A 23,322-nucleotide genomic window follows, 5' to 3' on the forward strand; every position below is an offset into this window, starting at 1 on the left:
ATAACAGTCATAAATATGTATCTGGTAATAGAGCTCTGAAAGGTATAAATCAAATATTGACAGAATTATAAAGAGAAACAGACAAAGCCCAATCATAGTTGGAGTTTTTTAAATAGGTTATTCACAGCAATTGGTAGAAGTGGATAGAACAAAAATCACTTAGGACCAAAAGAAAATCTTAAAAAATACAATTAATCACTTTGTCCTAATAGACATAGATTAAATATGTATGAAGTGTGAATCGTTCAGTCATGTCCAACTCTTTGTGACCCCTTGAACTGTAGCCTGCCAGGCTTCTTTGTCCATAGAATTATCCAGGCAAGAATACTGGAGTAGCTTGCCATGCCCTCCTCCTGGGGATCTCTTACAATTCAGTGTATCAGCTAGGAAATTTTGCAAAAATTTTTTGAAAGTATCTAACCAAACAATTAAGGGATAAAGGAAGAGCATGAGTTGAGTAGGGAGGCCTGATAGAGACCTGTAGCTTCAAGATTCTAAGCCTAATGTTTTGACCTTCATATTGAGGGACAGTAGAAATATTCCGGAGAATGTTACATTAGGCATTGTGGCATACAGGGCTTTTGGTGTCAAAAGATCTGACTTTGAGTTGTGGCTCTACCATTAATAAAATTTTACCTCTCAGTGTCCTCATCTAAAAGAGACAAAGTCACAGATACTTTGTCCTTCCTCCCTCCCTCTTTCCTTTGCTCCCTACCAGCCTGATTGTCCTCCTCTGCCTTGAATATATATTAAACACCTGCTGTGTTTCAGGAATGGTTTTGGGATGAGGGTATAAATGAAAATTTATGGTATTTCTTCTGGGGAAGTTTGTAGCCTGATAACAAAACACATGATAATGCAGAATGGTAGATGTTAAAATGGTGATATATGCCATATATGATTAAAAGGTACTCGTATTTGCTTAACAATGTCATGAAGAAGTTTAAAGATGAGATAATGTTTAAACTGAAACTTGGTAATGTGCAGACATTTGCCAAGTTGTGGTCCGGGCTAAGGATAGGTTGGATCAAATGAAAGCATTCAGAAAGTACCTGTGTTTTTGTTTTTGTTTTCTGTTATGATTTATGACAGAGTATTGAATATAGTTTCATGTGCTATATAGTAGGACCTTATGTATCTATTTTATATATAGCAGTTTGTATCTGCTAATTCCAGACTCCTAATTTATCCCTCCCCCACCCTCTTCCCCTTTGTAACCATTAGTTTGTTTTCTGTGTCTGTGAGTTTCTATTTCATAAATAAATTCATTTGTGTCAAATTTTACATTCCACATATAAGTGATATCATGCGATATCTGTCTTTGTCTGACTGTCTTCAGTTAATGAAGATATCTGAAGATATCTGTCTTCAGTTTATCTCTAGGTCCATCCATGTCACTGCAAATGACATTATTGTATTCTTTTTTATGCCCGATTAGTATTCTATATATATATACCACATCTTCTTTATATCTGTTGATGAACATTTAGGTTGTACCAATGTCTTGGCTATCACAAATAGTGCTGCTTTAAATAAAGGGGTGCATGTATCTTTTTGAATTAGTTTTTCTGGAGTGGGAGTGCTGGATTGCATGGCAACTCTATTTTTAGTTTTTTTTTTAAGGAACCGCCGTACCGTTTTCCACTCTGGCTATACCAATTTACATTCCCACCAACACGGTAGTATGCTTTCCTTTTCTCCACACCCTCTCTAGCCTTTATTATTTGTAGGCTTCTTAGTGATGACCATTTAACTGGTATGAGGCGGTACATCATTGTACTTTTGATTTACATTTCTTTACTCATTAGTAATGTTGAGTATCTTATTGGTCATCTACATGTCTTTTAGTCTCCTGCCCATTTTTTTTTTTTATTGACTTGTTTGTATTTTTGTTACTGAGTTGTATGAACTATTGTATATTTTGGAAATTAAGCCCTTGTCGACTGCATAGTTTGCAAATATTTTCTCCCACTTTGTAAGTTGTCTTCATTTTGTTTATGGTTTCCATTGCTGTGCAAAAGCTAATAAATTTGATTAGATCCCATTTGTTAATTTTTGCTTTTATTTTTATTGTCTTAGGAGACCAAGAAAACATTGGTATGACTAACGTCAAAGAATATTTTGTCTATATTCTCATCTAGGAATTTTATGATGTCATGTCTTATATTTAATTGTTTAAGCCATTGTCTTTATCTTTGTGTATCGTGTGAGGATGTGTTCTAACTTCATTGATTTGCACTGAGTGTCCAGCTCTTTCAATACCACTTGCTGAACAAACTGTCTTTTCTCCATTGTATATTCTTTCCTCCTTTGTCAAGATTAATTGACCATGGGTGTGTAGGTTTATTTCTGGATTCTCTATTCTGTTCCATTGATCCATATATCTGTTTTTGTGCCAGTACTGTTCTGTTTTACTGTAGTGGAGACAGTGCTTGTTTTTGAATAGATTCTTGAACCTGTTTGTTTTTCTCTTACCTCTCTCCCATATGCAGAGTGGCTGCTTATAGAAATAATATAAACCATTTATTGAGCTGCTATTCAACCTGCTAAGCACTGTTCTAGGCATTTTACATTAATTACTTAGAATATAATAATAACTGTTGTTAACTGGTGTTGTTTACCCAGTCCTGTCTGACTCTTTCTGATGCCATGGACTATATATAGCATGCCAGGCTTCCCTATCCTTCACTATCTCTCGGGGTTTGCTCAAAATCATGTCCTCTGAGTAGTAGATGTTTTTTTATTTGTTGATGATATTATTATCCCCAGTTGATAGATAAAGAAACTTAGGCACAGGAGTTTTTAACATGTCTCTAGTCGTGCAAGGTGAGGTTGTAAGTAGTAGAATTGGGATTTAGTATTCAAATCCAGCTTTAACCTCTGCCTGCTTTCCATTATGTCTCTTTTTAAAAAAACTTAAAAAATATATATTTATTTTATATTTTTACTTATTTATTGTCTGTGCTGTTTGTTGAGCATGTGGGCTTTCTTTAGTTACAGCCAGCAGGGGCGATTCTGCATTTGCAGTGCTTGGGCTTCTCATTGCAGTGGCGGCTCTTGTTTCAGAGCATGGCCTCTAGGGCGTGCGGTCTTCAGTAACTGCGGTGCATGGACTTAGCTGCCTGTGGCATGTGGAGTCTTCCCGGACCAGAGACTGAGCCCATGTTCCCTGCATTAGCAGCTGGATTCCTAACCACTGGACCAGCAATATTGTCAGTTTTAGTGTAGCCTTCTCAGTTTTGAAGTACAGATCAGGTGAAGGAACTTAGTTAAGGTTTACTTTAATAGCAAGGAAAGTATAAAACTCATTATTTTTAATCCTATTTATGTGAAATTGAATGATTTGACTGGGGCTAAACTGAATTTTATCTGTTCAGATAAAGCTCAGTAAACATTGACTTCTACAGCGCCACCATACTTCTTTTAGCTTCTGTTTTCTTAAAGGATTTGACTTAAGTTTAAGAATTAAAGTCTTGTTCCTCTTTAGTAAATTGGGAAATAATAAGAAAGCATAAAGGGAAATTTGAGCATTGACTAGAAAATATATACTCATTCATTTTAATTTATGTCCACATAGAGTGAAGTCATAGAATTTAAAAAATATATTTTAACAAAGGATAAAGACCTGTGTCCTATAACAGAAAGAAAAGAAGGAGATCCACTCAGTCGTAAGCAATTTGTCCATTGTTGTGCAAGATTCTGCTAAGGCTAGATCCCAGATCGCCTAATACTTAAGTCTCTTGATATTTTTGTTGTGTTATTGTTCAGACTTCAGACTTCATGATTCTTGGAGTATCTTGGCGTGCAGATCAAAAGCATATTGTCCTTAAGAGTCTTGACTGTTAATCATGCATATTGTGTACTATCTCTACTGCATATTTGCCCTTCACTAATTGTTTAGTTTTCCACTGATACCTTAGAAAAAATAGTCTTTGCCTTATAAAAAATATATAAAAATATTGAAAGAAACCATATATTGGACTTTTCAGCACTTTTGCCTCCTAATATTATAAGATATTCAAGAATTTTTTTCTAACAAACCTTTTATCACCCAGCTTTATTGGACTGACATTCTTCTACAACTTGATTTTTAATTATATTCTTATTATACTGTCTAACAATGAAGTGAATCACTTAAGTGTGTTGTTATTAGAGTAAGTCAACTATCAAGAAGGTGTTAATTGGCCTGTTCAGGGAGTGGTGGTTTTAAAAAATGCCAAATTTTGATTTTTAGAGTTGTTGTCTTCCACTGGACAGTGTTATCAACAGATAATCTTTTCTGTGATGAAACACTTGGAGCAGTCTTGCAAAGATATTTGTGTTACTCGTATAACATAGCTATCCATTTACCAATTATTTGTTACATGGGACAAATAATTAATAATTATTATAATAATTTATAATAATATATATTATTATAAATTTATACCAGGTGATATGTATGACTCAGAATGTGTTCTGCAAAACCAGTTCCTCTTTTAATTTTTTGGTTTAGTTGTAACCATCTCTTGCTAAGACTGTGACTGTTACCTTATAACAGGTATCCACCTGTAACTGGCATACATTCCTCATGTCTCCATGCATCCATATTGCCAAAAAAGTTATATATTTTTTAAAACACAGGTTTGATCTTGCAACTTGTGAAAGCAAAAAAGTATCATTGTTTATGTCATGCAGACTAAAATGCTTGGGATATTAGTCAAAGTTTTCCATTTTCTAGCTTTAACTTGCATTTTCCAGCCTCATTTTGGTCACCCTTTTCACACTAATACACTTAAAATAAGCTTCTTGCCTTCCCCAAGTATCTGTTAATTATTCTTGCTGTACAAGCACATGATTAAACCATTATCTCACTTTGGATTACTGTCTTCACTCCCCATTGAAATCTTACTCTCTCTTCATGCATGCAAAAATGTAGCTCACATGTAAAAGCTTCCATGATACATATTCCATAAAATACGCTTTACCCACTATAAGCTTTTCCTTGGCATTCCCCTTAGCTCTGGGAAATTTTCTCATACTATTCATTTCAGTTTATCTTCCTCCATGTTTTATATTCTTTTTGCTGGACCCCCTAGTCCCAGGTTTGGATATTTGCCCTTTTGGATTCATCCTTTGTTTCTCCTTTCTTTCATATATTTTGGGGATCCATTTATGTTTATTCTATGTGCTAAGAGATTTTTCTTAAATGTTTATTTCCAACTCACAATTTCAACAGTCATTTTTAACTATCTGAGTATATTTTTAAATTTCTCTGATTGTTTTTGTTCTTATTTTATTCATAGTATGTTGTCTCAAATATCTGGAGATATTAATTAGATGGTGGATAAAATTTCTTTTGTTTCTTCATTTATCTTGGCTTTTCTTCATTATGCTGCATGTTTAGTGATTCTTGGTTGACCCTTCAGATGTATGAATGGGGGACATATAAGAATAAGGGATAGGAATGATTTAAAGTTGAGTGGGTAGATAGGGAGACAGCTCATTTACCAGCAGCCTCCTAACTGTCAAAATGAATAGAGATTCATGTGCAGTATCCAGTATTTCACAAGTTGTCCAGATATTTCCTTTAGTCTCTTAACAGAAGAGTCTCACATTATTTGCACTGGGATATTGTTTGCCTGTTTTCACGTGTATAGGTGGGGAGAGGGGTGGGAGAATTAAATGGGCATCTAGTCTATATACAAACTTTCCATTAACCCTTCTGTTTTCATAGTACATGTCGTGTCTCAGCACAGTCTCTTTGAGTTCTGTTAGGAATGCTGGTTCCTACTTCTTCTGCAGATCCTTTTATGACATTTCCTAGGATATGGCTCCTTCACGTTGGTTGATCAGTCAGCAATCTTTCTAATTTCCAGAAATTTCTTTAAGTCTGCTATTTCTTGATGACACTCCTCTTTTTCTCTTCCTTATTGTGAATTTATTTCTTTTTATTATTGTTAGTTTTCATGGCTTTTAAAGAGTAACATGAGACATGTTTATTCATCCTGCTGTCTTAAATTGGAAGTTAGCGTACGCTTCTCTAAGGAGAATCAAGTATAAAACTGTGGCAACACTTCATTGCCTTCCCAGTCTAGTTGGAGAGAAAATGCAAATGCCAAAAGAGATAAGGAATCTCATTACTAACTAGAACTGTAGGTAGAATACTTGGCAAACAAAGTATAGTATTTGGACCACTCTGATTTGACTCCATGTTTCTATCATTATTTGAAAGTCAATTAAAAACAATTCAGAGGAGGAAAAGGAATATAGTAAGACAGTTGAGCATCAGTATTTTTATAATTCTGAAATAATTTTTTTCCAACATGAATTTTAAAATGTGGAATAAAGGGAAGTGGGAGAGTCTTAGAGGTGTTAGAAGATGGTTAACTCAATATGTGCACATTCAAAATCAGCCTATTCCCTTTGTAAGTGCCTGATATCTTTAGCAGGCATGTCTGCAGCTTCTAAATGCTTCTGTATTTTTCTCATCATTCCTTTGTTCATTTATTTATTCAACAATTGTGATTCCTTCCTATAAAAAATAAATGCCTATTTTGTCCAAACAGATGTCACATATGACAGTGTAAGCCCAAACACCAAATGTTTCTCCTTAAGCAAGTCTTACATGTAGATTGAATAAAAATCTACATAAATCTGCATTTCTTGGTTCTTATAGGCAGAATATCATGTATTGTGAAGCATATTATCAATGAGACTGATTAGAGAATATTAGAAGAAGGAAGAACAAGAAAAACAGATCCATATTAATCTCTGAATGTCAGGCGCAGGAGGGCCTAGAGGAGCTATCCCATGTTGAAGGCAAAATGATAGAATGAACAGTATGAAAAGGCAAAATGATAGGATACTGAAAGAGGAACTCCCCAGGTCAGTAGGTGCCCAATATGCTACTGGAGATCAGTGGAGAAATAACTCCAGAAAGAATGAAGGGATGGAGCCAAAGCAAAAAGACTGTGGATGTGACTGGTGATAGAAGCAAGGTCCAATGCTGTAAAGAGCAATATTGCATAGGAACCTGGAATGTCAGGTCCATGAATCAAGGCAAATGGGAAGTGGTCAAACAAGAGATGGCAAGAGTGACTGTCGACATTCTAGGAATCAGCAAACTCAAATGGACTGGAATGGGTGAATTTAACTCAGATGACCATTATATCTACTACTGCGGGCAGGAATCCCTCAGAAGAAATGGAGTAGCCATCATGGTCAACAAAAGAGTCCGAAATGCAGTACTTGGATGCAATCTCAAAAATGACAGAATGATCTCTGTTTGTTTCCAAGGCAAACCATTCAATATCACAGTAATCCAAATCTATGCCCTAACCAGTAACACTGAAGAAGCTGGAGTTAACATTATGAAGACCTACAAGACCTTTCAGAACTAACACCCAAGAAAGATGTCCTTTTCATTATAGGGGACTGGAATGCAAAAGTAGGAAGTCAAGAAACACCTGGAGTAACAGGCAAATTTGGACTTGGAATACGGAATGAAGCAGAGCAAAGACTAATAGAGTTTTGCCCAGAAAATACACTGGTCATAGCAAACACCCTCTTCCAACAACACAAGAGAAGACTCTACACATGGACATCACCAGATGGTCAACATCGAAATCAGATTGATTATGTTCTTTGCAGCCAAAGATGGAGAAGCTCTATACAGTCAACAAAAACAAGACCAGGAGCTGACTGTGGTTCAGATCATGAACTCCTTATTGCCAAATTCAGACTTAAATTGAAGAAAGTAGGGAAAACCACTAGACCATTCAGGTATGACCTAAATCAAATCCCTTATGATTATACAGTGGAAGATAGAAATAGATTTAAGGGCCTAGATCTGATAGATAGAGTGCCTGATGAACTATGGAATGAGGTTCGTGACATTGTACAGGAGACAGGGATCAAGACCATCCCCATGGAAAAGAAATGCAAAAAAGCAAATGACTGGCTGGGTAGGCCTTACAAATAGCTGTGAAAAGAAGAGAAGTGAAAAGCAAAGGAGAAAAGGAAAGATATAAGCATCTGAAGGCAGAGTTCCAAAGAATAGCAAGAAGAGATAAGAAGACCTTCCTCAGTGATCAGTGCAAAGAAATAGAGGAAAACAACAGAATGGGACTAGAGATCTCTTCAAGAAAGTTAGAGATACCAAGGGAACATTTCATGCAAAGACGGGCTGGATAAAGGACAGAAATGGTATGGACCTAACAGAAGCAGAAGATATTAAGAAGAGGTGGCAAGAATACACAGAAGAACTGTACAAAAAAGATCTTCATGACCCAGATAATCAGGATGATGTGATCACTGACCTAGAGCCAGACATTCTGGAATGTGAAGTCAAGTGGGCCTTAGAAAGCATCATGACAAACAAAGCTAGTGGAGGTGATGGAATTCCAGTTGAGCTATTCCAAATCCTGAAAGATGATGCTGTGAAAGTGCTGCACTCAATATGCCAGCAAATTTGGAAAACTCAGCAGTGGCCACAGGACTGGAAAAGGTCAGTTTTCATTCCAATCCCAAAGAAAGGCAATGCCAAAGAATGCTCAAACTACCCCACAATTGCACTCATCTCACACACTAGTAAAGTAATGCTCAAAATTCTCCAAGCCAGGCTTCAGCAATATGTGAACCATGAACTTCCTGATGTTCAAGCTGATTTTAGAAAAGGCAGAGGAACCAGATATCAAATTGCCAACATTTGCTGGACCATGGAAAAAGCAAGAGAGTTCCAGAAAAACATCTATTTCTGCTTTATTGACTATGCCAAAGCCTTTGACTGTGTGGATCACAATAAACTGTGGAAAATTCTTCAAGAAATGGGAGTACCAGACCACCTGACCTGCCTCTTGAGAAATCTGTATGCAGGTCAGGAAGCAAAAGTTAGAACTGGACATGGAACCACAGACTGGCTCCAAATAGGAAAAGAAGTACGTCAAGGCGGTATATTGTCACCCGCTTATTTAACTACTATGCAGAGTACATCATGAGAAACGCTGGACTGACAGAAGCACAAGCTGGAATCAAGATTGCCGGGAGAAATATCAATAACCTCAGATACGCAGATGACACCACCCTTATTGCAGAAAGTGAAGAGGAACTAAAAACTCTTGATGAAAGTTAAAGAGGAGAGTGAAAATTTTGGCTTAAAGCTCAACGTTCAGAAAACGAAGATCATGGCATCTGGTCCCATCACTTCATGGGAAATAGATGGGGAAACTGGAAACAGTGTCAGACTTTATTTTTGGGGGCTCCAAAATCACTGCAAATGGTGACTGCAGCCATAAAATTAAAAGACGCTTACTCCTTGGAAGGAAAGTTATGACCAACCTAGATAGCATATTCAAAAGCAGAGACATTACTTTGCCAACAAAGGTCCATCTGGTCAAGGCTATGGTTTTTCCAGTGGTCATGTATGGATGTGAGAGTTGGACTGTGAAGAAGGATGAGCGCCAAAGAATTGATGCTTTTGAACTGTGGTGTTGAGAAGACTCTTGAGAGTCCGTTGGACTGCAAGGAGATCCAACCAGTCCATTCTGCAGGAGATCAGCCCTGGGATTTCTTTGGAAGGAATGATGCTGAAGCTGAAACTCCAGTACTTAGGCCACCTCATGCAAAGAGTTGACTCATTGGAAAAGACTCTGATGGTGGGAGGGATTGGGGGCAGGAGGAGAAGGGGACGACAGAGAATGAGATGGCTGTATGGCATCACTGACTCGATGGACGTGAGTCTAAGTGAACTCCGGGAGTTGGTGATGGTCAGGGACGCCTGGCGTGCTGCGATTCATGGGGTCGCAAAGAGTTGGACACAGCTGAGTGACTGAACTGAACTGAACTGAATCACTGAATGGCTTCCCTCGTGGCTCAGATGGTAAAGAATCCACCTGCAGTGTAGGAGATCCAGGTTTGATCCCTGGGTTGGGAAGATCCCATGGACAAGGGAATGGCTACCCACTCCAGTATTCTTGCCTATAGAATCCCAGGGACAGAGGAGCCTGGTGGTCTCCAGTCCATGGGGTCCCAAAGAGTTCGACACGACTGAGCGACTAACGCTTTCACTTTAAACCTCTGAATGGAGTCAGAGTATAACGTATTACCATGAATCATTATAATCCTATCAGTATTTTATTCCAAAGGTACCATGTGTGGTGTCACCTTGGCACTAAAAATAGAACTTATTTTATATAGCAGAAGTAGCAGCTGAGAAATTTGACTTGGCATGAGCAATTCACTTAACCCCTTATAATTCAGTTCACCTTTTTTTCAAGTGAGGTTTGGACTAAATAATCATTAACAATCTATTTGATACTATTTGATACTAAATCCGGGATTCTTTAAGCACTTACTGAATGGTAATTGTTTGCAGGTATTAGGCTAAGTCCTTTGGGAAATATTAAGATACATATGTCACAACCCCTGGCCTTCAGGAGAAGATAAATCCAAAAGTGCAAATGCATACACAAATACCACATTATGTAGATATATATTGTAAAAAGTAGATAAAAGAATCAATTAAGTGAGAGAGAAGATTATTTCTGACCTGAGCGATTGAGAATGAATGCATAAAGGATCACATGAGTTATGATACTTCACTCTTCAGTAAGATTTTGATAGACAGCCAGGATGAAGAGAATAATGTACCCCCATCAGCCTAAGTTGAACTACAGAGATGAGAAAACATGAAGTGTGTTTAGGAAAGTACAAGTTGTGCATGTATGCTCAGTCCCTCAGTCGTGTCTGACTCTTTGCAACCTCATGGACTGTAGCTCACCAGGCTCCTCTGTCCATGGAATTTTCTAGGCAATAATACTGGAGTGAGTAGCCATTTCCTCCTATAGGGGGTCTTTCTGACCCAGGGATCAAACCTGCTTCTCCTGCATTGGCAGGTGGATTCTTTATCACTTAGCCACCAGGGAAGCTAAGTTAGCCAGCTTTATTAGAGTAATGGGAAAGGAAGTGGAAAATATATCTAGAGGTAACATTATGAGTGGTCTAACCTATAATTTAAGACAAGTATTGTAAATTTTTGAGACAGGGAGACCAACCAGCTACAGTTTATTCAGAGAACATATACAGGTGTAGAAGAAGCTAAGGATAAGAGAGGAGTTCTGATGCTGAAATACCAATAAGAAAACTATTACACTCATCCAGGTAGAAGGTAGTTAGGACCAGAAGTAGGGCAGTGGCAATCCAATGAAATGGTTGGGGCAGGTGAAAGAAAGGATGCATGCAATTCAATAAATGATTGGATAAATGTAAGATTGGAACCAGTGTGACTGGAAAAACGGAGGCACCTTTAATAAAAATTGCTGAGGCAAGAAGTTGATTTTTTTGAAGAAGTAAAATGAGCTAATTCCCCATCTTTCAACAAATCCTTCCGACTTATGTAGCAGCAATTTTGGTATAATAGCAGAATATTCTCTGTGAATTCACGTCCTTTTCTTACAGGCCATTATAGTTTCTTAGGGATTTTTTTTGGTTAATGACTGTGAATCCAAATTGCCTTGTGTGCTCATTTGGGGAAGGATGGGAGTATATGATAGAATGGAAAAAAGTTTTCTTTCAGAATATTATGAAGATTAGAAGTAAGAGCAGGATTTTACTTTAGATTTGAAAGAGCAATTCAGTTACAGATGATCCATATCAAGAATTGTAATAGTAGAAAATGAAATCAAATTAAGTGCACCCATATACTAGGAACTATGAGGAAATAAGTGACAGAATTTTGATTACACAAAGCATGAACATATGATAGCTCTAATTAAAACTGCTATTTCTCCCTTCTCTTAGTAGTTGACCTGTGCTCCACTTCATCTGAGTTCATAATCTGCACTTTCTAGAGTGGGGATTGAGAAAGGGAATGAAAGTAAAGGACTATTTATAATTAGTGAGGAGGGAGCTTAGGAGAAAAAAAATACTTCAGTTCAGTTCAGTCACTCAGACATGTCCAACTCTTTGTGACCCTATGAATTGCAGCATGCCAGGCCTCCCTGTCTATCACAAACTCCCAGAGTTCACTCAAACTCAAGTCCATCTAGTCGGTGATGCCATCCAGCTATCTCATCCTCTGTCGTCTCCTTCTCCTCCTGTCCCCAATCACTCCCACCATCAGGGTCTTTTCCAATGAGTCAACTCTTTGCATGAGCTGGCCAAAGAATTGGAGTTTCAGCTTCAGCATCAGTCCTTCCAAAGAACACCCAGGACTGATCTCCTTTAGGATGGACTGGTTGGATCTCCTTGCTGTCCAAGGGCGTCTCAAGAGTCTTCTCCAACACCACAGTTCAAAAGCATCAATTCTTCAACGCTCAGCTTTCTTCACAGTCCAACTCTCACATCCATATATGACCACTGGAAAAACCATAGCCTTGACCAGATGGACCTTTGTTGGCAAAGTAATGTCTCTGCTTTTGAATATGTTATTTAGGTTGGTCATAACTTTTCTTCCAAGAAGTAAGTGTCTTTTAATTTCATGGCTACACTCACCATCTGCAGTGATTTTGGAGCCCCAAAAAATAAAGTCTGACACTGTTTCCAGTGTTTTCCCATCTATTTTCCATGAAGTGATGGGACCAGATGCCATGATCTTAGTTTTCTGAATGCTGAGCTTTAAGTCAACTTTTTCACTCTCCTCTTTCATTTTCATCAAGAGGGTTTTTAGTTCCTCTTCACTTTCTGCAATAAGGGTGGTGTCATCTGCATATCTGAGGTTATTGATATTTCTCCCGACAATCTTGATTCCAGCTTGTGCTTTTTCCAGCCCAGCGTTTCTCATGATGTACTGTGCATATAAGTTAAATTAGAAGGGTGACAATATACAGCCTTGACATACTCCTTTTCCTATTTGGAACCAGTGTGTTGTTCCATGTCCAGTTCTAACTGTTGCTTCCTGACCTGCATATAGGTTTCTCAAGAGGCAGGTCAGGTGGTCTGGTATTCCCATCTCTTAAAGAATTTTCCACAGTTTATTGTGATCCACACAGTCAAAGGCTTTGGCATAGTCATTAAAGCAGAAATAGATGTTTTTCTGAAATACTATATAAAGCTCTAAAAACAATTTTTAAACAATTGTATACTGTATAGGCAGTGGTGATTTTTTTTTTTCCCTTCTGATTCCTACATAGCATCAGAGAGCAGAAAAGTGCTGCCAAATTATACTTCCACATGAGGGACTTCTCAGTGTCAGATTACCTGCATGAGAAACTTCTTTAAAAAAAAAAAAAACCTGTTTTGGGGTCTCTATAACAACCTATAAGGGTGGGATGGGGTGGGAGTTTTGGGAGGGAGGAGACATGGGTGTTCCTATGACTGATTCTTGTTGATGTATGACAGAAAATCACAAAATTCTGTAAAGCAAATATCCTTCAATTTACAAAATTAAGTTGCCAAAAAACCCCCTGTTTTGTGTGTTGTATTACTTTTCCAATGAGTATTCTCCTTTTGCATTGGAATTTGAAGTGTTGGTTTTATCTTTTCCATGTAATTATTTGATTATATGTAATTATTTAGCTGCCTTTAGAGTCATAACTTGGGAAAGTTAGAGATTTCTCTAATTCAGCATTTCTCTAAGGATGTTAGTCATCTGTAGTTATATCTACGAAAGGTCTCTGTGAACAATTAGGTTGAGAATTTGCTGGGTTAAACATTGTTAAACAAGATTTTTTAGTGGAGGTGGGGGAGGGCATGAAATATCAGACTTAAATAGGCTAACAGCAGTAAAGAATCAGCCTACCGTGCTGGAGAATCAGGAGACCTGGGTTCACTACCTGGGTTGGGAAGATTCCCCTGGCGGAGGAAATGGCAACCCACTCCAATATTCTTGCCTGGAGAATCTCATGGACAGAGGCGCCTGACATGGGGTTGAGAAGAGTTGGACATGACTGAGCAACTGAGCACACACATACGCATATACATGATCCAACTAAGAGGAAACTACATTTAGCAGCAATTCACAAACTTATTTTACCACCATCCTTTTCTCATGAAATCTTTTTCCTAACTATTATTCCTCAGAACACTGTTCCTTAAATTTACAGATAAATTCAAAAAAGAGAGAATTGACTCATTCAAAGTTGCATGACTGTTGACTTAAAGAATTGGACTTGAATCAGGGTTTCCTACCTACCATATTCAGATTGGCTTCCTTTTTTCCCCCAGATTCAAACAAGTCTTTAAGACTGCTACATGGTACTTGAAACTAGATCTGTTAAATGCATACAAGGGAATTTGGAAAAATAAATAAAATTAGAATGAATTAATTACTTTATTATTGTTTGAATTGGCACATAGGTTGAAAGAGCCAATTATTATTTGTAACCTAAGTTACATTTTTACAATCAGGAAATTAAAAAAAAAAAATCAAGTTATCTTTCAAATTCCCCCCCCCCAAAAAAAGCTATAATGGTACAATAATGTGTGTATCCAAGAGCTTCCCCACTTTCCCCCCAAAAAAGATTGAAGAAAATGACTATTTATAATTTGCTGTCAGTTATTCCAGACCCCATAACTATATAAGTAAACATGTACCTTTTAAAAACTTCTCTGTGTAGACAATATTATGGTAGATACACTGTTCTTCCCCTTAATTTTTTTACTCAGCAGTATTACAGATATATCTTGCCCACAGTAATACATGTAGATCTTTTAATGATTCAGTGGTATTACATTATATAGCTTTATTATAATGTATTTAATCAGTTCCCCATTGGTGGACTTCAGGGTGATTGTTGTTTAGTCGCTGTGTCCCCTTTAGACTCTTTGCAAACTCATGGACTCTAGCCCTCCAGGCTCCTCTGACCATGGGATTTCCCAGGCAAGAATACTGGAGTGGGTTGGCATTTCCTTCTCCAAGTGATCTCCCCAACCCACTGATTCAACTCTTGTCTCTTGCATCTCCTGCATTAGCAGAAGCAGGCAGATTCTTTATGAAATGGTATGAGTTTATTCTTTCACTGCCAGCGTTATTACAACAGGAAACTTTTAAATGGTATGTATCCCTTTCACTGAATTTGAAAAAAAATGATTTTATACTTAATAATGAATAACTGGAGATGTCTTGCTATGTTAATCTTAAACTCATGAGATAATTTATAAAGCATTAATAATAATCATAATCTCTTTTTCTCTCTTCTTCTTCTGCTCTTCTCAGAGCAAATTATTCATGGAAGGATTTAGAAGCCTAAAAGAAGGAGAACCAGTGGAGTTCACATTTAAAAAATCTTCCAAAGGCCTTGAATCAATACGGGTAACAGGACCTGGTGGGACTCCCTGTTTAGGAAGCGAAAGAAGACCCAAAGGGAAGACACTACAAAAGAGAAAACCAAAGGGAGACAGGTAATCATTTTACTTTGTTAGTCTGTGAGTTTATTTTATTTGGAAAAGATTTCTGAAATCTCAATTTATGTTTTTATTATGCTATTAAATCTTGCCACAATAAAATAAAATGCCACCACTGAGTGTTTGAAAAGAATTTATCAGAAATATAGGCTGTCTTCCAATTTGAACTCTCTGCAGAATATGTTTAACTGAGCCTTCAGCATTAGGCACTCAGCAGTCCCTTAACCACTGTTTCCACCAGACTATTGAGATAAGTGAAGTTCCTAATAGACAGAGGTAGGTGCCCCTCAGTACATCCTAACACTTCACCTGTTTGTTTCAAATGAGAATATACTCATTGTTTTGACTGTTTTGAAAGATAATTCACAACTGAAAATTCAAATATAAAAAAAAAAAATCACCAAATATCTTAACTACAGGTAGGTTGGAATCATGATATATGTGCAATATTTTTGATTTTGCATTTTTTTTCACTTAACAGTGTATTTTGCAACATTTCATGTCAGTCTTTGTCATCTACATAAATTCCCACTGTGTGAATGTAACAAAATTTAAACAAGGCTCTGTTAAATTAATGTAATTGTTAAATTTAGGCTATTTCCAATATTTTTAATTTACCGATAGCACCGTAGTAAGAATGCTTATATGTACATTTAAAAAATTGTCTGATTCTGTCATTAAGGGATACATACCTAATACTGAAAAATCTGGATCAGAGACTATGCCTTTTAGAATTTTGATATCTGTTTCCAAACTGTTCTTCAGAAATAAGGTCAATGGATAACCCCTTTAAAAGTGGGACTGTTCATTGAATAATGTCATCTTTTAAAATTTTGCCAATTACATAGGTTAAGAAATGCAGCTCATTTTTTTCCTTTGCATCCTTTGACTAAGGTTAAATATATTTTCATATGTTGATTTTCAGTTTTATTTTTTTCTTCTATGAATTGCATGTTCTTTGTCCTTTGCTTATTTCTTCTGAGATGTTCATTTGTCATTGTTGATTTCTAAGTTCTCTTAGAAAAAGAAATCTCAGTTTTCCTCTTTCCTATGCTGGGAAAAACTCAGTTCTTCCATGTTATGTTTCCCTCCTTCGTTTCTCTATTACCTTTACACAGAATGTTTAACTTTTGATCACCAAATGTGCGGAGGTTTTTCCCCACACCAAGAAATGCTCCACAATCCAGCTGGATGTTCTACAGTTGAACTCAGTTCTTACAACATCTCCCTGGAGATAGTATCAGGTCCCACAGGTTAAGGGCTCAGTCTTACAGGACCATTCTAACATATTTCAGATGCTGATTGCCTTGCAACTTCTTTCTCAGTTGGCTTTAAATCAGAGGTTTCCAAGACCCCCTCTTCAGGTTTGATTAATTTGCTACAGCAGCTCACAGAACTTAGAGAAATCCTTATATTTACCAGTTTATTAAAGATTATGATAACAGCAGATAAAGGATACAGATAGAGATATTTTACATAGGATGAGGTCGAGGAGGGTCCCAAGCATAGGAGATTCTGTTCTCAGGGGTTTGAGTGCTTTATCCTCCCGGTGTGGATGTATGCCAGTCTGGGAGCTCTCTGGATCTTTACTTTTGGAATTTGGTGGAGATTTCATTACATAGACTTGATTTTCAGCCCCTTTCACTACTCTCAAGAAAATTGGGATAGGGCTGAAAATTCCAGGCTTCAATCATAGCTTGGTCTTTCCAGTGACCAGCCCTCACTCATGAACCATCTAGGAGCCCACTCAGTGTCTGTCACCTCCTTAAATGGAAGACCCTCCTATCATGTAGGAAATTACAAGAGTTTCAAGAGCCCTGTGTCAGGAACAGAGGTCAAAAACTGATACCAGATAAAGAGGTACTCCTAGTGTTCTTATCACTTATGAAATTACAAGGGTTTTAGGAGCTCTGTGTCAGGAAGTAGGGGCAGAGACCAATATATTTCTTCTTATCTCACATTCTCTTTGTATACTTACCATATTAATCTTTTTTCTCAAATAGATAGGAAATATCTGTTTCAGCTTGTGAAATATACTTATGTATGTGTGTGTTTGTATGTATTTTTTACATAGTATACATTTAAGTAAAATACCATATGATCAAATAGTATATGATAAAATATGATACGATTTGCCTTGCAAATACTATGTAATCTCCCTTACATATAGAATCTAAAAGCAAAAACCAAGGTCTTGTAAGCAGAAAACAGATTGGTGGTTGCCAGAGGAGACTTGGGGACCTTTCGTATGAATTGATATTAGAGTAATATTAAGAAATTGTTTATCTTGATGGGAATGATAAGGTGTGATTTTTTTGATTACTCGTTCAGTCTCTTTTGATTACTGATTCTTACGAGTAACTGATGCGCTTAGATTTTCTTTTTTCATGATCCAGGCTTGGTAGTTTGCATGTTTCTTGGAATTTATCTATTTATTTTCGTTTCTTCAATTTGTTGTTGCTTAGTCACTAAGTCGTGTCCAATTCTTTTGCAACCCCGTGGACTATAGCCCGTCAGGCTCCTCTCTTCATGGGATTTCCCAGGCAAGAATACTGGAGTGGGCTGCCCTTTCCTTCTCCAGAGGATCTTCCCAACCCACAGATCAAACCCATGTCTTTTGCATTCACAGGAGGATTCTTTACCATCTGAGCCACCAGGGAAGCCAATTTATTTAATTTGCTTGTGTATAATTGCTCATGGCAGTCTTTTATAATCTTTGTATTTCTGTTGGATCAGTTGTAATGTCTTCTCTTTCATTTCCAATTTTATTTATTTGAGTTCTCTTAAGTTTGGCTCAAGCTTTGTCTGTTTTGTTTATCTTTTCGAAATATCAGTTTCATGTATCTTTTCTATTGTCTATTTAATGGTCTTTATTTTCTTCTTTCTACTAATCTTGACTTTGTTCATTTGCAACGGACTTTGAAATTGACTTATTTTACTCAATATAATGGTTTTAAAATTTATACAGGTTTTTGAATATATCAATACAGTATTTCCCTCTTATCTGCAGTTTTGTTTTCTGGGGCTTCATGAAATCCCAGAAAGTTATCCATCGTCAACAACTGTCAAAAACATTAAATGGAAAATTCCAGAAATAAACAATTTGTAAGTTTTAAACTGTGCACTCTTCTGAGTAGTGTGATGAAATCTTGCAACATTTTCTTTGTCCTACCAGGGATCTGTATCATCCCTTTGTCCAGCATATACCGTCATTAGTCACTTAGTACCATCTTGTATACTAGGTTGACTGTCATGATACTGCAGTGCTTGTGTTCACATAACCCTTTTTTTAACTTACTAATGGTGCCAAAGCAGAGGAGTAGTGATGCAGGCAATTTGGATTTGCCAAAGAATATCCACGAAGTACTGCTTTTGAGTGAAAAGGAGAAAGTTCTTGACTTAATGAAAAAAAATCATATGCTAAGGTTACTAATATACAATATGAAGAATTCTGTGTATGAAGTTGTGAGAAGGAAGAGGAAGTTTGTGATAATTCTGCTGTTGCACACCAAACTGCAAAAGTCATGGTCACAATGCATGATAAGTTCATAGTTAAGATGAGAAAGGCATTAAATTTATATAGTAAGATGTTTTGAGTGAGAGAGACATTCATATAGCTTTTATTATACTATATTGTTATAATGTTTCTCTTATTAGTTGTTGTTAATCTCCTGGTGGCTCTGATGGTAAAGAATCTGCCTGCAATGTGGGAGACCTGGGTTTGATTCTTGGGCTGTGGCGATCACCTGGAGAAGGGCATGGCAACCACTCCAGTATTCTTGCCTGGAGAATCCCCATGGAGAGAGGAGCCTGGTTGGCTGCAGTCCATGGGGTTGCAGGGTCAGACAGGACTGAACGACTAAGCACACATGCCTAATTTATAAATTAAACTTTATCATAGGTGTGTATATAGAAAAACATCTTATGTATAGGGTTTGGTGGTGTTCATGGTTTCAGGCATTTTCTCAGGGTCCTGCAATATATTAATATCCCCCATAGACAATGGGGGCTAATAATTCATTCCTTTTTATTGTTTAGTAGTATTCCATTTTATGAACATAGCACTGTTTTTCCACTTAACTATTGAAAGACATTTAGGTAGTTTCCATTTGATAATTATGAGTAGAGCTGCTGCAGACATTTGTGTACAGGTTTCTGTGTGAACATAAGTTTTCATTTATCTAAGAGTGAGGCTTCTGGATAATCTGGTTCTAAGTTTATGTTTAACTTTATAAGAACCTGCCAGATTTTTCTCCAGACCGATTGTACCATTTTGAATTCCCTCCAACAACATATGAGTATTCCAGTTGCTCTGCATCTTGACCAGCATTAGGTATTGTCAGTACTTCTTACAGAATTTTAAGCATTCTAATCTACAGTGATATTTCATCATGGAATTTCCATTTTCCGAGTAGCTAGTGGTATTTACTGATATTTAGCCCCTTTTATCAGAGAAGGCAATGGCAACCCACTCCAGTACTCTTGCCTGGAAAATCCCATGGACGGAGAAGCCTGGTGGGCTGCAGTCCATGGGGTCGCTAGGAGTTGGACACGACTGAGCGACTTCACTTTCACTTTTCATGCATTGGAGAAGGAAATGGCAACCCACTCCAGTGTTCTTGCCTGGAGAATCCCAGGGACGGCAGAGCCTGGTGGGCTGCTGTCTATGGGGTCACACAGAGTCGGACATGACTGATGCAACTTAGCAGCAGCAGCTCCTTTTATGTTTTTGTGTCATCCTTATATCCTCATTAGTGAAGTGTCTGTTCATACCTTTTGCCTATTTCATACTGGATTCTTTTCTTATTGTTGCATTTTGAGAGTTCTTTACATAAAATGTGGATACAAGTCCTTAGATACATGATTTGCAGATATTTTTACCTCTGAGTTTATAGTTTATCTTTCCAATCTCTTACAGAGCTAAAGTTTTAAATTTTGATAAAGATATTTATCAATCTTTTACTCTATGTCATGTTTAAAAAAAATCTTTGATTAACCCCAGATTTGATTAATCACAAAGTTTTTTCCCCTGTGTGAGGTGTGAGGTTGAAGTCTAGGCTCATTTTTCACCTTTGAATAACATGAATTGTTGAAACAACATCTGTTGAAAACTATATCTTTTCTCTTGAAATGTTTTAAATTAAAAAGCTTAATTTCTATCATTTCAGGTTAAAAGATTAAAACTTTAAAGTTTTATTATATAGTATCAATGTTTAACACATTCAAATTTGGTTTCATCACTCAGAACTTATTTGTTCTATATATGTATATACATATAACAGAATTATATCTTTTGAAGATCTATGTTCTGTGGCAAGAAATAAAAATAATTTTAAAGATTCTGTCAATTTTAAGTAAACTATTAACAGAAGAAAATGGGTTTACTTTCAAATTCTGTCTTAATTCTGCTGAATGCTGTTTAGTATGCCGATAGTAGTGTCCAGCTATGTAATAGCAGTACATGTTAACTTGTTTTATTTTAAATCCTCCTTGTTTAAAATATTCTCTTGAAATTTTAAATGGAATAATTTCTTATTTATATTTGCTGTTTACTTTTTTCTTATGTTCATTATTAGAGAGTAAAGAGATTTAATGATCCTATAAAAGCTCTCTTTATACTACTGATAAAAATTGTTGTTAATTAAAAATTTAAAAACTCATTCTCAAAAACTGGCCTATATTTGGTATCTTTTTCTTCTTTGAAGAGCTGCAGTTTACTCTGAGGGGAAAAAAGTGACCTCTAACAGAATAAAATTGTGAGGGAAGATAGAATGATTTTTTTGTCACTATCTTTCCTATTTATATGAAATAATCATGTCAACCTATAATATAGAATTAAATATTTTATATAATAAAATTTTAGTTCCTATTAATGAATGTGTTAGATTAAGTAAAAAGGATGTGAACTGAAACAGATGGTATGATAATGTTTCTATATGTAGGTTAAATGATTTTAATCCTTTAAGAACAAAAATATGTGTAATTTTAAAATATTTGAAATGCATATATATATATATATGATAGGTATATACACATTGAGTATATACATAAAACTGTGTTTTTTTAATTTATGTTTTTTCTAAACCTCCTCTTTTATTCTGATATTTTTCTAGCAGAGTGAGTATCTTCTTTGTTCTCCTGAACCTTCCACATCTTTTGACCCAACCACACAGTCCAAGAAGTGGTATTCATAATAATAATGCAAGTTCCTTTTCAACAATGTTGACTTGAGATTTACAAAATAACTTAGAAAATAATGTCAACGTTGTGTTGCTTTTATTCTATTTCAGGCAGTAATACGTTTGCATCACTGCATTGGCACATGAGTAAGCTTCCTGATTTTCTACATGAGTTGAAGTTTAAATGTTTTTTGTTTAGAAAGAAGGCTAATTGTTATGATGTTCAGTATTACTGCTTTTGGCATGGAAGTGCAGGAAATTCCTTTCATTTGTTCATGTTAGAAATACTTATTAATTTATCATTTTTAAGATGTTTTTCATTTAGACTTAAAAATTGATTATGAAATTTGAAAATCCTTATAGTTCAGTATTAAAATGGTGTTAGAATGGTACATTGTTTTATTTGAACAAGGTGAATGTAAATAGAAACTCATTGTATATGTCTAAATTATTCTCTATTCGAAGAGCTTACTTGTCTTTTAAAAAAAATTAGAGCGGTATGATAGAAGAATTATTTTTTACAGGGTCCTAGTTCTGTGATTTCAAATTCTTTAAATTTGCAAGGTTTCGAAGTCCTAATGATTTTTTTTTTTGCTTTTGTTTTTAATCTATTTACTTTGTCCTCATTGAAGGACTGTATATTTTCACTTGTCTATTAAAAAGAAAAAAATATTTATTTAATGCCCTCATTCACATTTAGAGCAAGGGGGCTCAAAACTGACTGGTGGTGAGCCTCCTCCACACCTCTCCCCACAAACCTCTATGGCAAAATAATCTCTTCCTATTATCTCTGTGGTATAATGTGACGTTTTCCAGGTACTTTATAGTTAGGAATTCTTGTGCTATATTTTTGAAATCCACATAGCATTTCCAGAAATAATGAAACTATACCTAGTTATGGTGCTATTTTACTAAGGATATCTGTTTTATATTAAAAGTTCTTTCAGTGAATTTTTTTTAATATTTATTATGTCCCAGAACCTGCTCCCAAAAGAAAAATAAAAATGCTGAAGATGTTTAAAAAATGTAAATCAACAAATTCCAATAAATAACTGTTTCACCCTGATCCTTGTGTGATTAGATTTAGGAATTTGCTGTTTAGTAGGTTCCTATTGTGGAAGAGAAATCTCTCAGGCATGAATTGATAGTCCAGATCCTTTGAGGTCTGTCTAGTCTGACCTATGACCCCTATTCTTACAAGGTCAACATCTGAGGGCAGGAGATTAAGGCAGTTTAAAGACTGGAATGGTAAATGGAATGGAAAAATTAGCCAGCACATTTTGGGTGCAAAACATCAAAGTCATCAAATAGTTTGCTTATTTTAAACCTGGCTTGTGGTTGTAACAAGCTAATTTTACTGTGTTTTTTGGAATCAGAAAATTTTAATAATCATAATTCTCAAGATTCTATTTATATATTATTAACTGTATAATACAAATTAATAAAGCTTCATCTTTTGAAATATCAGGAAATGTGGAAATGTCACAATTTCAATACATATTAGTTTTTCATTCAGCTTAGATGCTTAATTTAAATTAAAATTGGGAACAAATTAACCTTAGCTTTGAATGTGAAATAATTTTATTTTATCAACATGTTGAATAAAATATATGTTCAGTTGTATATAATTTAAAGTGACCAAGGCTTTAGTTGTAATTATATGCTGCTGACTTTTAAGAAAAATCTCTTTAAAAAGTAGAGATAGAAAATAGAAGAAAGTAAATTGATTAAGCGGAGACAATTTCCTTTTTTTCCCTGCTAGTTCCTAGACTTTGCTCTTTTATATTTTACCTCTTTCCTGCTTATGCCTTTAATTGTATGC

General features: G+C 36.0%; 1 protein-coding gene across 1 annotated transcript in view; it reads left to right on the forward strand.

Moving 5' to 3' along the window:
- The window catches only part of LIN28B (lin-28 homolog B), a 144,288-nt gene that overhangs the window by 73,902 nt on the left and 47,064 nt on the right, over nucleotides 1–23,322 (forward strand). The window contains exon 4 of the mRNA XM_025294654.3: nucleotides 15,134–15,318. Within this exon, the coding sequence (XP_025150439.2) occupies nucleotides 15,134–15,318 (185 nt within the window). The remainder of the gene's footprint in view (nucleotides 1–15,133; nucleotides 15,319–23,322) is intronic.

Source organism: Bubalus bubalis, chromosome 10, assembly GCF_019923935.1.
Source record: "Bubalus bubalis isolate 160015118507 breed Murrah chromosome 10, NDDB_SH_1, whole genome shotgun sequence".
Classification (NCBI taxonomy): domain Eukaryota; kingdom Metazoa; phylum Chordata; class Mammalia; order Artiodactyla; family Bovidae; genus Bubalus; species Bubalus bubalis.